This window comes from Saccostrea echinata, unplaced genomic scaffold (genome assembly GCF_033153115.1).
Source record: "Saccostrea echinata isolate AGI-Se365-2 ecotype Australia unplaced genomic scaffold, CSIRO_AGI_Sech_v1 ptg000001l, whole genome shotgun sequence".
In the NCBI taxonomy this organism is placed as follows: domain Eukaryota; kingdom Metazoa; phylum Mollusca; class Bivalvia; order Ostreida; family Ostreidae; genus Saccostrea; species Saccostrea echinata.
The window spans coordinates 27959157-27975400 of record NW_026889750.1 but is presented as its reverse complement, the minus strand read 5'-3'; the positions used below and the strand labels follow the sequence as shown (position 1 = coordinate 27975400).

The window sequence follows — 16244 nt, the reverse complement described above, 5'->3', positions numbered from 1 at the left end:
GTTTGTCATTTCTCCTTTATCATCTTGTTTACATAAATATAAATATACAATTCTACGCAAACTACAAGTGTATTTTCTTTTCCAAACACAAGTTTTGTCCAATACGTTATAATTACAAGTGTAGATGCTTCGAATTCTGTGGTGTTCGAGAGTTGAAAATCCCAATACTGATATTGACACTTTGACCACTTGGCGACGTAATTCACACCAAATACCGGCATGCATTGAATCTTGTTTATGATAAATATAAGACCTTTGAATAATTGGACTTCAAATAGACAGAATACCAAGATATAAATGTTTTGTTCAAATATTGTACTTTGATGTGGGTCATTTTGTTCAGCGAAAAAAAACCCTCAAAAAACTCAGTCTGTCAAAGGGGGGGGGGTACTTTGGGTCCAATGTCCCTTCCCCTCCCCCCTTTAAAAAAATCTCAACAAATCCAGTATCCCTTTTTTCGACGTAATGTTACTAGATTTTGTATATGAAAAAAAAACCCCTCAAAAAACTCATAGTCCGTCAAAAAGGGGGGGGGGATACTACGATTCAATGTCACCGTCACCCCCTTTAAAACATCAAAAGTCTTAACAAATCCAGTATCCCTTTTTTGACGTAATGTTACTAGATTTTGTATATTTAATATTGAAAAAAAGAATCTTAGAATGTACCAGAACCCACAAAAATAGAACCCATTTTCAACAAATTTCTGACTTGGGGGAAGTGTATCCCTCCCAGCCCCTCGTCGCACTCCCTTTCCTAAAACCTGGTGACGGGTCTGAAATCCTGTTAAGTCATTTTAAGAAGATTTATTTTGAATAAAAGAAAGATATAGGAACCACTTGTATGTTGAAAAAAAGGTGTTATATGGCAGTGAAAATGATCAAATATGTTTCATTTTAATTTTTGTTTATCCAAACTTAGAGGTTTTTAACGGCATCTGAAATTTGCTCATGTTAACTTAATAAATGCATGCCCTCTATGGAGTACATTTTTTCTCTAGATCTATATTTAAATATATCTTACTTTGATCATTAAAGACATGTTCATGAAGGAATTTTATTAACAGAATCTATTAGGATTCATGACAGACAAAGTACTTTCAAGTTGCATTCTTCGAAATTATTTATTACGTCACTGGAATAAATGCATTTTTATCTTGTTGATATGAATTGAGACTTACTGGAATAATGGAATAAAAATAGAATTTAAATATAATGAGTAATTGTAAATCAAGTATTTTACGTGAGTAAAGTAGCTATGAGAAAGTTACTCCTACCCCCCCCCCCCTTCCTTCCTTCAACGGTACAACAACAAAAAACAACAAAAATATTTTTGTAAATAAATGTATTATGTTTCTTTATTCCTACTCTTTTTTATTTAATGTTATACTAAGCATGAAATTCTACAATATTTAGTACACGCACATGTAGAACAACACTAATCATAAACACGAATATTTAAGGCACATCTTATCTATTTACCATAATGCATTTCGGACCTTGCTGCCTCCTTTTACTTCCGGCATCTCAAACGAGTGGTGCGATATGGAACCGTAAGTAAAATTTTCACTTAAAACACCTTTGAAATAAAAATAAAATGTGAATGTAACAGTGTAATCTTTTAAAAATATATACTGTGTCCCATTTCAGGTCACCACAAAAGGGCCCACAGCAGTCTGTACAAGTATTCGGACGAAAGGTACCCACGTGGTTTCTTGTTTTCGTGAATGGGAATATATACAAATCTTTATACATTCAATGACATGATAACTTAGGTTATATAGTTTTATGATGTGTTTTAGATAATGACATTTTTATGAACTAGATTTAGATATGCAACAGTTGTATTAACTATTTCCTCATTTTCATATTACTTGCCCTCCCCCCTTTTTTTCCAACTTTGAATAAGGCTCTCAGCCTCTCACTGTTCCAATTTTTTTCGGGTCGGTCTGTCCTGTAAATGTTTGGTTTTCTGTTATTTCGGTTCGGTGATTTACATATATTTTAAACTTTAATTTCATGAATTAAACTCAAAAAATCTTTGTTACTTTAAATTCACTTTGACATTGATATTTAGGAATATGAAACTGATTATAAGCTACAACATGAGCACTATTGCTCGTTTTGATAATTATCTAATCCTTTCGTGACAAGTGTTTTGCCATGGAATGAAGTAGATTTCAGTTATGATGTTTATTTATCACTGTTATCGTCATCATTCAATTTCGATGCCATTGTTACAGACCCTGAAACGTGCTACTACCCCACACGCACGCTGCACGAACGGTACACGCTCGCTACACGGTTTGCACGAAACGCTGCACGGTTTACACGAAACGCTACACGGTTTGCACGAAACGCTACACGGTTTACACGAAACGCTTTGCACGAAAGGCTGCACGGTTTACACGAAAGCCTGCACAAAACGCTTTGTACACGATTCTCGCACGCTTTGGCCTCGATCTGGATTTTCTATTCGGAATCTCTCGGACTTTATTTCAATTATTACGGATAAATCAACGAGTAGTTAAGAATTACAATCATTCAGATTAAGTTAAGATTAAAACTCGCTACACTAGTACTATATTAACAGATAAAATACTCAATGTTCAGTTGTAATTAATTAATAGTTGTCATTCAGTGTGTGACCCACCCGGTGAAGTGCATATCATCGTCAAACTTTTTTCACTAGACTCTAAATTACGCACTAAAAAAATATAATTATTTTTGTAATTCTTAATCTTTTACAGCATTTAATGTTTTTACAATCATATTATGATATTAAAAAGTCGTTTCATTCCTGACTTTATTACTGACAAATAAATTCATGATCAGTTTCACAGTTATATTTGAAAAAAAACAACATTTTGATTAAATTGCGTATGATTTCTGTAAACGGATTGATTTTCTTTTGCATTATTTTTTATTATTGATTGATTTATACATTTTTTTGATTTAATAAAGAAATTAATTTCATTTGATTAAATTAGGCTCTGTTTATAATTTGCAAATGTAATATGTACTCTGCATCAAACAGGAACATTGTGCAGGAAGGGGGGGGGGGGGGGGGGGGGAGGGTTAGATTACCGAGATCTTACTGTTGTTTCTTCAAATCTGTACTTGGCTAAATATAACGGGCACTTGTTTCAGTAAGTAAAAATTCGGGAAAAAATTATTATAGAAACAAGTGCCCGTTCTAAGAAAAAAAGATATTCATGTCTCCAGCGGGACCCGATACATGTAATTCATTAATATGCACTTTATTCAGAATGGTAAATATATCGCTTCGTTACAGAGTTAAATTTTAATTTATCATTAAAATCTTATATGGTAGAGAAACCGGGGAATATGTATTGTAATTCTTTAGTTCTCTTTTCCGGTATTTTGTTTATCAAATATCAATATATCCACCACGTTTTAAAATCCTTGATTTCAAACCCCGTCTAGAAAAAAAAATCAATAATTATGTAATCAATAGTCGCGGCTCTTAACAATACATTCAATATATATACGTATACATATCCTATGTCCTAAAAACTAAAAAAAAATATGCTCTAGAACTGCGTGATTAATAAAAACAATTAATATATAATTATATAGGATTTATTTCTTTATATTATTTCATTCACGAATACACTGCCAAATTAATTCACTGTTTACAAACAATCGGATAAATTTAAGAAATACAATCAACGGGTATTACCGTTTAATTAATCAATCGTTATTATCAGATGTCATCTTAGCTATGATTGACAAGAGATAATAGCAGAACAAGTTTTCAGTCCCGGCACGCGGAGTCCGTGATCGCTGTTGTAAATGACCTTGATCACAGTCGTAAGAAGAGTGTTGAAAGTGTAAAGAAGATTCCAATATATCTTTAAAGGTGCATCGGGCACACCCCATCGAAAAAGCAGTAATTTTCTTACAAAAGAAAATTATCAATAAAACACTTGTTTACAACAAAAATTCAGTTTGTGTTTTCATTTGATCAACCCCCCCCCCCCCCCCCCCTGAAATATTTAACCTTGTATTTGCCGATGCATGTGAGTTATAATTCATTTATATGACTTTTATTAATCATTAATCAACCGATTTTATGCATAAAAAGACAATAAATGAATCATCGTTTTCAAAATTATTTGTATCACAGAATCTTGTAATATAAGAAAAATATGTTCGTTTATAAAGAAAATCAATTAACTGTGCTCCCCGGCCTAGAATTCCTATACTTCACATTTATAGCAATGCACTAAATTTTGCATTTTATTTTTCACGGCTGCCATACATGTATCTATCAATCACCGATAAGTTCTTGTAATCTCTATACCCCATGTACAATGGTGAAGATTTTCAAATAAATGAATGAAAAGGACCAGACCGGATTGCTAATGAATTTTTTATTTAGTATTGCTCCCTTTAAAAAATGTATTGAATCAATTACCTTAAAATTGATGTGCATATACATGTAATTAATTACTTTTAACACATTTTCTGTCCATCTTTATTTAAATAAATAAATAAAGTTTTAAGAAAATCAAACAAATATGTAATACATTACCGAATAATTTTATTTTGTTGTTTCCGTATTTTTTTTTCACTCTTAAAATACCACCGGTATGATATATCCGAATAATATTAATTACAAACAACACAGAATGACATGTTAATCCAACAATAGTCATATTAAAAATAAATTTAAAGGACTTCCGAATGAATCCTACACGTTTCTCACACGATTCTTGCACGAAAGTCGCACGTTTCTCACACGGTTCTTACACGAAAGTCGCACGTTTCTCGCACGCTCGCTACACGGTTTGCACGAAACGCTTTGGAGCTTACACGAAACGCTGCACGGTTTACACGAAACGCTACACGGTTTGCACGAAACGCTGCACGGTTTACACGAAACGCTACACGGTTTGCACGAAACGAAAAGCGCATGAAAGTCACACGCTTTTTTGGGGTAGTAGCACGTTTCAGGGTCTGTATTACATTTTTCTAGTACATATACCGATATACTGACAAACTACTTGGGCTTTAAATTTCTTAAGTAAATAAAAATATGAAATTTAATATGTCAAAAACCGAAATTTCCAGCTGATACCCAGCCATAATTCTAATAGATACTGTCCCAAACAAAAAATCTGGAAAAATGGAACTGACTGAATGAACAACTTGGACTGCATTATTTTGGTTATTTTGGGGAACTGTGATAGCCCTAAGTTTGAACGTTAATTTCAAGACAACATAGTCGTCTGATGGAGCAGTGGTTAGAGTGTTTTCTCAAGAGTCAAGGAGTAAGGAGTTGATCCTTACGTTGAAGGTTCGAATCCTACCGTGAACATGGAGACTGGTCCTTCGGATGAGACTGTATAAACCGAGGTCCTCTGTCGCAGTGGGTGCTGGCATGAAAAAGATCCCTCACTGCTCAATGGCCTCGAGTGCCGAGTATAGGTCTAAATTTGCAGCCCTCCACCCGCAAGTGGTGGCGTCTCCATTTGTGTGAAAAATTCTCAAGAGGGACATTAAACAACAAACAAACAAATAAGCTAGCTCAAGTTTGATACTAGCTAAAATCTAAACTTTGCACTAAACATATAAATGTATATTTATTATGTGCATATGAATGACACCGAGTCAATGGGTGCATTTCATTTTCACATTAAATTTAATTCTTTAGAAGTAAATGTCATTTCAAGCTAAGAAAAAGACCATTTTAAAGTACAAAGAAATTTTAGAACCTGGTTGAAATTTTCAGATTTATAAAATGTGTAATATTTCATATTAAGCAGATGAAAAATGAAAGGAACAAGAGACTGGACCACATGAGGATGCAACTGTTTAATCTAATTTTTTTTTCTTTGGTCAGAAAACTGCTACTGCTGTAGCTCACTGCAAACGTGGAAATGGCTTGATAAAAGTGAATGGACGACCACTGGATCAGGTGGAGCCACAAATCCTCAGATACAAGGTAACATTCTAACAGTATCAAGTATTTTTGCCCGTTACATGTTTTAGCATTGTCAGATTTTTGTGAATGGTATCCACTTATCAGGAAGGAAATGAAGGTGTAAAGTTTATTACTGATGGAGGAATGCAGTTGGTATAGAGTAAGCTTTTCCATGATTTTTACCCTCTAAATATATATTTTTTTCAAAACCTGCATATGCTTAGGTAAATAAAATCAGATGAAATCACACGTGAATAAATTTAATTGGAAAAATCTTGTATTCATCTATAATTTGAATCTCATCACCATTCATAAAAGTACATAAAGATTACAAGCAGGGATTTTCCATATCATATTGGGAATGGGGCCTGGTCCCTTGGAATTGGTACGTCTAAATTTCTGCAAGTGCATCAGAATAAAGTATTACCAAAACAAATTTTAAAATTGAACCATTCTGTTCTTTTGAGCAATAAAAATTGTCATTTACATATCGTTTGTCGTGAATTCCATTCCCGTACTTTTGTAAGAATTCCGATCCTGGTCAAATTTTAAACATAAATAATTTAGGGGAAAATTGAGGTGGAATTTTGGGGGAAAATGGAGAGTTTTGCAATTGGGAATGGGGCCGAAATTCGGCCGTACATGGGGCATTGGAAAATCCCTGACAAGAATATGTAGATGATTAATACAAAGTAATAGATAGATAATAAGGCATACAAAAATTAGTATGTTACTATAAAGTTACTATAAATGTGAAGTATGGGAATTCTATACCAGGGAGCACATTTTATTTATTTTCTTTATAAACCAGCATAATTTTCTCAGAAAACAGTTTTACTATTACTATTTTACTATTCATAATGTGTTTAAAACTCATGTTGTTCTTAAATTATATGTTTTTATCTGTTATACATTTTGAAGTAAGCTGCAATTTAGTATAATGAAATTCATCTCCAATTTCTCTTAGATTGCAATGGGGACAAATCTTAAATATGGGAGGAATCCATTCCGCAATTTAAAAAAAAAGTGTATATAAAATCATTTTCATTCAATGTAATTTGAATTAAAACTACTAGTATTCCAATATGTGCTTGTGAAAAGCAAGATGAACATTGAAGTGATGATGAACTGTGAATCTGCTTACCTTTATCTGATAAAGATGACAAAATCACAGCGCTCTGAGCTTCTTTTTCACAACATCTAAATTTTCAGTACACAGGGCTCTTGATTGGCAGTATTTGGGAGCCATTGAATAGCACCAAACTTGATGTAAAATGGATACCTTTTACTCCAAGTGAATGGCATTGTTTTCCCAATTGTTATTATTATTGAGAAAATTGAAAGCCAAAATCAGAATTTAATTATGAGTTTTAACTTTTTTATATAATTATGTTGATTTCCCAGATGTGCCCCTAATATTCCCAATTTTAATGGCTATTGTCCCTGTTCCCAAAAATGGTGTGCGAGTCTTGATACATTGACGTGTATTAATTTTTTTAGGAGAAGGTATTCAATTACCTCTGAGTAACAAGTGATCAAAAGGAACAGTAGTACCAAATATGTACACAAAATCTAGAGAGAACAGAAGTTTGGTGCAGATTTTACTTCTGTTTTCTTCAGACTTCTCATGCATATTTGATGCAACTCTGCAGCACTTCTGTTACTTTTTATTACTAATGCTAGGTAACAAGAATGTTTTGGTTCACTACATGTTTTAAAAAATTGTGCAAATCAGTAGACAGTAAGGAACAGGCTTGCAAATAATCACTCGCAAATCGGAGGTCTAGAGTTGCACTTTCCCATTACCTAGGGCTGGTGGAAAATTGTCATGGGAAAGTTAATTTTTGGTGCTAAAACTTTCCAGGAAAGTAGAAAATCTACCAACAAAAGCTGGAAATTTGTTAATAATGAATTGTGCAAAACATTTTGTTTTAATATAGGCCAAAATAAAATTATTTTTTGTTTGGAATTGCCGCCCGCCTCAGTGAAATACCCCCGCTGAAAAAAAATTTATTGGCAAAATATTGAAAATATTTTTTTTTTTACCATTTTATCGTCTTACAATGTTTATTATGAGTTAGTTTGTCTGTCAAAATATCTTTTTAAAATTGTGTTTGAGCTCCACATTAATTTAACAACACCGGTCAATAAAACGCTTTCTTTGTAGTATTTATGATATAGTGATTAGATCTTCGACAAAATGAAAGCCGCCAAAATGTCAGACCAGGCTGGATGTGAATAAAATAAAAGAAAGAGGAAAAGTAATCAAAATCACCGCTGATCATTGAGGTTTTTATTTTTTATATCCCCCGCTCCGAAGGAGAGGGGGGTATACTGTTTTACCCTTGTGTGTCTGTCTGTCTGTCCGTAACAAATTTTTTCGTCACAGTTTTCTCAGCAACTACTCATCGGAGAGGCTTGAAATTTTAGCACACACTTTGTTGAGGCATGCCATGTGGTGGGATTAATTTTTGTACGAATTTGATGTCAACTTCCTGTTTATCCGTGCATCTGTCCATACCATACATAACAAATTTTGGTTGCAGTTTTCTCAGCAACAACTCACGGCAGAGGCTTGAAAATTTAGCACACTCTTTGTTTAGGCATGCCATATGGTGGGATTAATTTTTGTACGAATCCGATGTCAACTTCCTGTTTATCCGTGTGTCTGTCCGTACCATACATAACTAATTTTGTCGCTTTTTTCTCAGCAACTACTCATTGCAGAGGCTTGAAATTTTATCACACTCTTTATTTAAGCATGGCATATGGTTTGATTCATTTTTATACGAATCTGATGTCAATTTCCTGTTTATATGTGTGTCTGTCCGTACTATACATAACAATTTTTGTCGCACTTTTCTCAGCAATTACTCGTTGCAGATGTTTGAAATTTTAGCACACTGTTTGTTTAGGCATTGCCATATGGTGGGATTTATTTTTGTTTGAATCCGATGTCAATCTGATGTCAACTTCCTGTTTATCCCTTTGTCTGTCCGTAACTGAACTTGTGTACATTCCAGACCTGTTTACCCATATTGTTGTCTCTCAGTATTTTTTATTAGATTTGTCAGTGAGATATGGCATTTCCCCGTAAGATTTCACTTTTCATTGATTGTACATATATAACTAGAGAACTACATTTCTGATTACCGAAAATAAACATGGTCTAATAACAAAGAAAAAGGTAATACCTTGCTTTCTTTCGAGAGGTTTCTGTCATTTTTAAACCACTGCGTTTTGGCAACCCAAAATCACTTAAGTGTTAGAAAATTTTCTTTTTTTTAGCGATTAGAAAGCGTCAAACTGAGACATCATAATGAGAACTAGCTGCTAAAATCCAAATGAAAAGATTTTCTGATTTCCGTATTTTCATTATAGCAAAACGTGAGACGTATTTTGGACACAAATCCATACAAAACACAGCGAAATCATAAGAGTAAACAGGTCTGACATTCACATCAGAGTGTATATTCACATCAAAGTGGGGGTATTACTAGTGAGCACTGGCTCACAGACTTCTTTTTATCAATTTTTTAATTTAACTTCAATTTGTTAAAAAAAAAAAAAAAATAAAATAAAATAAAATTTAAAAAAAAAACAAAAAAACCTCCCTCCCTCCTGGGTCTCCCAGGCACCACTTCCAAACAAAATTTTTTTAAAGGATGGCCTTAAAATAAAATGAAATTGGAATTGAGGGCATTTTTAACAAACATGCATTAGCAGTGGTGGTGTGTTGCTATTTACATGAACTGAAACAAAGCTAGGGAAATTATCAGTGCTTTGAACTTTACATGATCATTTTTTTTTCAACAGACACTTTATTTATTCATGCTTTATGAAAATACACCCAACATTTTACAAGATAAATACTCAATTGAAAAAGTAAAAACTTTCTGATGAGCAATTTTGATCAGCAAAGTTTCTGTTGAAAAGTATGCAGAGTACATGTAATTTCAGTTTGTTAAAATTATGGTATTGGACCAGGATTGTGCAACAGTAGAAGTTCAAAATCTTATTAAATTAACAACAAAGAACACAGATATTTTTTTTTCAAACTAAGAGACAGAATTTTTGTATATCTGGCACAAGATTGTTACCTGAAGGTTACCTGGATGGGAATTGTGGCCACTTTGCCCTTCTGTAACAGTTATTCAGTTATAGAACTGCTTCTTGAATTAAAACTTCCATCTAATGAGAAATAAATGAAATTGGTGTAATGTTTTTAACCCTTGTCCTGCCAGGGATGCTATAGATAACAGCATCTGTGGCTGCCGAGCTGATAATGAGCTCCAACCGCTGACTGTGCCAGGCTGATTTGTAATCTTTTATCAAATTACACTAGCTGTAGATAATTGTAATTTACACCGTTTTCTTATCATTTTTGCTAATAACAATCTGTGCAGCTTTTATTCAGGAAGAAACAAAGAAAAATATTGTGAAGAAAAAACTCTAATATATTATTTCAATCAAAAGTTACAGAGGATTAAAGTCACAAAATTTGCAAAAATAATTGTATTTCAGTAATTATTGCCATCAATTAATTAATTCTGACTGAATAAGCTTTAGTTTTTGTACAGAAATTCATTCTTTTATTAAACATGCTGATATTTCCAAAATCTTACCACATAATAAAGTATATAAATGTCCAAAAACATTCAAGTAAACAAAGATCTCCACAGCACTCAACACTCATTTTGTTTTACTTTTGTCCTGAATGTTAAGCATTAATATTTACATCATTTAAGCAAGTACTTTTATTCAAACAATTAAATTCTTATCACTGCTTTTCATCACAATCATTCATAGTTAATCTGAATCATCAGACTCCACATTTTGGTCCTGACGTCTTTGGTAGGCTTGTTTGAAGTCCTTATAGGAATGGTACAATTCAAAACAAGGATCTACGCATAGTCCCACATCACAAATCTTGCATTCATAGGATGACCGTACAGTTTTGCGACCATCTCCAACAGATTTCCTTTTTCCAGTTGTGGTAGAGCACACTGGACATGTCCTCAGAGGCTTAGACTTGTTACCTTCCTTCTGTTTGATCTTGGAAAGGAAGTGGCGCCCAGTCAGCCGTTCCATGTCTCTTGGATTTACAGCTCCCCTTACTGTAATAGGTTGATGGCTGGTCTCACCAATAAGAGCCTTCACAATTTCCCTCCGGAAAACCCTGTGCAAAACTGGTTTTTTCCTCCATTTTGCACAATGTTCCTTGTACAAAAGGTAGGCATTCAGGGTGGCCATCATTAGGAGATGGAAGAAGACTTTTTTCCACCATTTCAGCGTCCTGCGTTTAAAGGCAGGGTAAGTGATCATCTGGTCACAGCGATCAACTGCTCCCATGTGTTTGTCATATGCTATGATGCATGCTGGTCTTCGAATTGGTTCCCCTGTCGTGCGGTCTACTCGTCCAGGTACATCAACAAATGAGGCATCGTGTATTGTGGTACACATATGAACGTCCCTTTTGTCTTTCCATTTCAAGAGCTGAAGGGTTCCATTTGTCATTGCCACACTTTCTCCTTTTTTCAGCTTTACGGTTTTCAGATCCGCTGGAACGCCTCTTCTGTTGGTACGTAACGTTCCACATGCCCCTGTCCTTCGCTGGTACAAGTCATGAAAAAGAATAGGTGACGTGTAATAGTTATCAACATACAACTTGTGACCTTTACCAAGGTACGGATTAATGAGTCTCATCACCAAGTCATAAATCTTCCCCTTCTCCGATGGATTCTCAGACGTTCCGTGGTAAAGCTCGAGCTGCGAGCAATATCCATTGCTTGAGTCGCACAGCATGAAAAGTTTGACACCAAACTTGTCTGGTTTGTCGGGCATGTACACCCGGAATGAAAGGTGCCCTCTCCAAGCTATCATACCTTCATCAATGGCTATATTTTCTCCAGGGGAATATAACTCGCTGAACTTTGTCCTGAAGTGTTCATAGACCCTTCTGATTTTAAATATCGGATCGTATCCATCCTGTCCCCGGGGTATCTGATTTTCATTGTTGTTTAAATGAAACAAAGACAATATCAGAAGGAATTTGTTTCTGGGCATCGTTTTCCCAAAGAAAGGGGTCTCTAACATTTCGTCCTTGCTCCAGTAGTCCTGGATATCGTGATGCTGGACTAGTCCCATAGCAATAACCATTGCTATAAACCTCTTCATGTCGTCCGTAGTGACGTCTGACCATTTGTGAAATCTAGACTGAGGTTTGAGGTTTTGGCCTTGCGCAGAATTTAGGAAGTCCTGGGCATATTTATTCGTTTCTGTCACAAGAATATCATCAATAAATTCATTTGTTACATACAGTTTAAAGAAATCCACCATTTCTGCATGTTCATCAATCTCTATGTTGATTTTCTTTTCACCACGAAACTGTAAGTTGCGAACGTCCATGTTTCCTTGTATGAAGTCCTCCTCGAAATCGGCCGTGCCTTCGTCATTTTCAAGATCTTCTGGATTAAATCCTAAAAATTCCTCATCTGAATCATCGTCCATGAATATTTCCCTAAATAAATCTCTGTTCTCCGGGTCTACATTCTGTAAAACCGCATTTCCATCTAGCACATCTTCGACAACCTCCATTTTGAATCAACAACATTTACAAACGACGCGGTTTCGGTTTACAAGTATTATTTTTATGAAAGTATTTCCCTAAAACCAGCCAATGAAAACAAAGAAGTGAAGGTAAACTATTCTATTTTTAATATTTAGGCTCGCACTGAAGGGATTCCCGTTATTTCATTGGTTATTTTAGCTAGAAAACGTCACATGTCTAAAGTCGAAATAGTGACGACCGGCACTGAATGAAAAACATGGCGCAGTGCACTATATCGACGACCGGCAGCGATAGCTGTTTTAGCGGGTCGCCGCTTTATCGACGACCTGCAGGACAAGGGTTAAAAAAAAATGGGCAATTATGATGAATTGTGTTTCTGCTTACCTTATCTGAGAAAAGATGAGGAAATTATCACAGCGCTCTGAACAATTGCCCAGCACCTGTAAAAACACTTTTGTCCAATGAAAGGGATTCAGTTATATTTTGCAAAAAGCACTCTGAACTGTATGAACACAGTTCAGACTTAGTACTCATTGGATCATGCAGAAAGGGTGCCTGCTAGATATCTTTGAGGAAAGGAAAAGGTTTTATAACATGGTTAATGCCTTTTCAATATACATTGTACGATAAACTTAGTCCATCTTTACTTGCACTGTAGTGCTGGGTATTGAGTCTGAAAAATCATATCGAAATTGGGATTCACCAGTTAACCAGTGTAATATCGCATAGCAGTACATGTACTTACACATACTATTTGCATGATTACAAAAAGTACTTAACTATATACATGCACACAAAAATTGATTTAGATTGGTCCAGCATGATGCATTGTGTTGCACGATGGCAGTAAGCTATGGGTGGGCTAGGTGACCGTCAAGGCCCATGGGCCTGTTGTTGTTTGTGAGCTTGAAGTTGATTCATGACAATTTATTTTCCAGCTCCAGGAACCAGTCTTGCTTCTTGGCAAGGAGAAGTTTGCTGGAGTAGACATCAGAGTAAGAGTTCGAGGGGGTGGTCACGTGGCCCAGGTCTACGGTATGTACAATGTGTTATTCTGTTGTGCTTGATGCTTGAGTATATTCACTATAAACTGTTGAGTTTCAAAACATAAGGAATAAATAATGGTGATTTGTAATATAATGGTTTGAGCTAGGTTCTTTTCAAAAGTGAATATAATTTCTTCTTTATGTAAGCTCAAATGAAAAAGATATATGATACATATTGATTTGACAAGTACAAGAAACTGTTTCTTTTTCCCTTATTTTTAAATCTGAAAAGGAAGAAGGAAATAGGAGTGATGCATTCAACCTTTAGATGTAATTAATGATGTCTTTCATTTGTAGCTATTAGACAGGCTATCTCAAAATCCCTGGTGGCATACTACCAGAAATGTAAGTAATGGAATCATGGAGCACAACCTGATTTCTTTCTTAGCCTGTTAAGCCAATATCCATAAATTCATAATGCATGCATAAAACAACAGAATATTTCACTATTGATTTGTTTGTAATTTTTTAGTTTACAATTTTAAATTTGACAAAGATTACATAAATTTTTTCAGTATCGTTTTATTTCATATTGATATATATATTCCTGTGGGCTTTTTTTTGTAATAGAATGAAATAGTATGATCTGCGTGCTCAAAAAGAATTAGTTCAAGTTAAAACTAAATGAACCTAATTTAATGCTGTAACTTTCTAGAATATATAAAACTATGTACTATAATTTAATGATCTAGATGATTTTTATTCATTAATACAATTTAGGCAAAATATAATTTGAATTCTGGGTGTAAAATTATGCATCAAAGATATTTATTTTTTAAGGAAAATTAACTTTCATGCACTTATATATATACAGACACTTGTTAGTATCATTTATATTGTTAACTTGTAGATGTAGATGAGGCCTCAAAGAAGGAAATTAAGGATGTGTTGATCAGCTACGACAGAACTCTGCTGGTCGCAGATCCCAGAAGATGCGAGCCCAAGAAGTTTGGAGGTCCAGGTGCTCGTGCCCGCTACCAGAAATCTTACCGTTAGTCTGTTCATTAAAATGTACAGTTACAAGTCATTGTTGTTTTGTCTTATTCTTTTGGAAAGTTGTAATGTTGGGAGGATGATTCAGAGTTTATTGTTCAAACAGTCAGGCATTGTTCACACAGTTTGGATGACTGTTGTATGTAAGAATACACCCTATAACTATGGTATGTAATCGTATGAAGGTGAAACAATTGTTGTGCAAGGTTAACAAGTCTGACCCACAACAAATAGAGTCCTTGCAGTGAATAAGAAATTCATGGGGAAACAAGATGTGTTTGTGAAACACTGATGCCCCCGTATGGCAGCTTATGGTGAAGGTTAAAGTTTCTCAAATGCAAGTCAAAATCCAGGCCAAAAGACAAAAAATGTTGATACCCAAAGAAAGGTCTTGTCTCCAGGAATACACCTGTGAAATTTGAAAGACCTAGATACAACTGTTCAAAGGTTATGGCCAAGGTTAAAGTTTTTTAAATAAAAATCAAACGTCAAGGTCAAAGTGGTTGGTATCCAAAGGAAGATCTTGTCACAAGGATTACATATGTGAAGTATGAAAGCCCTAGCATCAACCATTCAAAAGTTATGGCCAAGATTAAAGTTTTTCAAAAGTAGGTCAAGGTCAAAGGGTCAAAGTGGTTGGTATCCAAAGGAAGGTCTTGTCACATGGATTACTAATGTGAAGTATGAAAGCCCTAGCATCAACCATTCAAAAGTTATGGCCAAGGTTAAAGTTTTTCAAAAGTAGGTCAAACTCCTAGGTCAAGGTCAAAGGGTCAAGGTGGTTGGTATCCAAAGGAAGGTCTTGTCACAAGGATTACATATGTGAAGTATGAAAGCCCTAGCATCAACCATTCAAAAGTTATGGCCAAGGTTAAAGTGTTTCAAAAGTAGGTCAAACTCCTAGGTCAAGGTCAAAAGGTCAAAGTGGTTGGTATCCAAAGGAAGGTCTTGTCACAAGGATTACATATGTGAAATATGAAAGCCCTAGCATCAACCATTCAAAAGTTATGGCCAAGGTTAAAGTGTTTCAAAAGTAGGTCAAACTCCTAGGTCAAGGTCAAAGGGTCAAAGTGATTGATATCCAAAGGAAGGTCTTGTCACAAGGAATACACATGTGAAGTTTGAAACCCTAAGCACCAACTGTTCAAAAGTTATGGCCAAGGTTGAAGTTTTTCAAAAGTAGGTCAAACTCCAAGGTCAAGGTCAAAAGGTCGAAGTTGTTGGTATCCGATGGAAGGCCTTGTCACAAAGAATACACATGTGAAGTTTGAAATCCCAAGCACCAACTGTTCTGAAGTTATGGCCAAGGTTAAAGTCTCATAAAATTTTTGCAAAAGTGGGTCAAACTCCAAGGTCAAAAGGTCAAATATGATGGTACCCAAAGAAAGGTCTTGTCACAAGGAATACACATGTGAAATATGAAAGTCATAGCTCCAACCAATCAAAAGTTATGGGCAAGGTTAAAGTTGACAACAGACAAACGGAGAAACAGACAGACAGGACAAAAACAATATACCCCCTGGATCTTTCGATCCGGGGGCATAAAAATTTGACTGTGTAAATGATGGATTAAACATGCAAGGGAAGGAAGATGTGCTAGTATTTGAATGAAAAAAGATTAGGAAAAAATGCATGTATTATTGCACTTGATTCCGCTATTGGTAGATTCGGGATGGTTGTTGAAG

General features: G+C 34.9%; 1 protein-coding gene across 1 annotated transcript; it reads left to right on the top strand.

Moving 5' to 3' along the window:
- Positions 1–1529: 1529 nt before the first annotated feature.
- LOC133173888 (small ribosomal subunit protein uS9) lies at positions 1530–14593 on the top strand. The gene is made up of 6 exons (XM_061308987.1): positions 1530–1552; positions 1650–1698; positions 5869–5970; positions 13459–13555; positions 13864–13911; positions 14417–14593. Exons 1-6 carry the CDS (start codon positions 1545–1547, stop codon positions 14560–14562), a joined length of 450 nt encoding a protein of 149 aa, XP_061164971.1. The 5' UTR covers positions 1530–1544; the 3' UTR covers positions 14563–14593.
- Positions 14594–16244: the final 1651 nt, after the last annotated feature.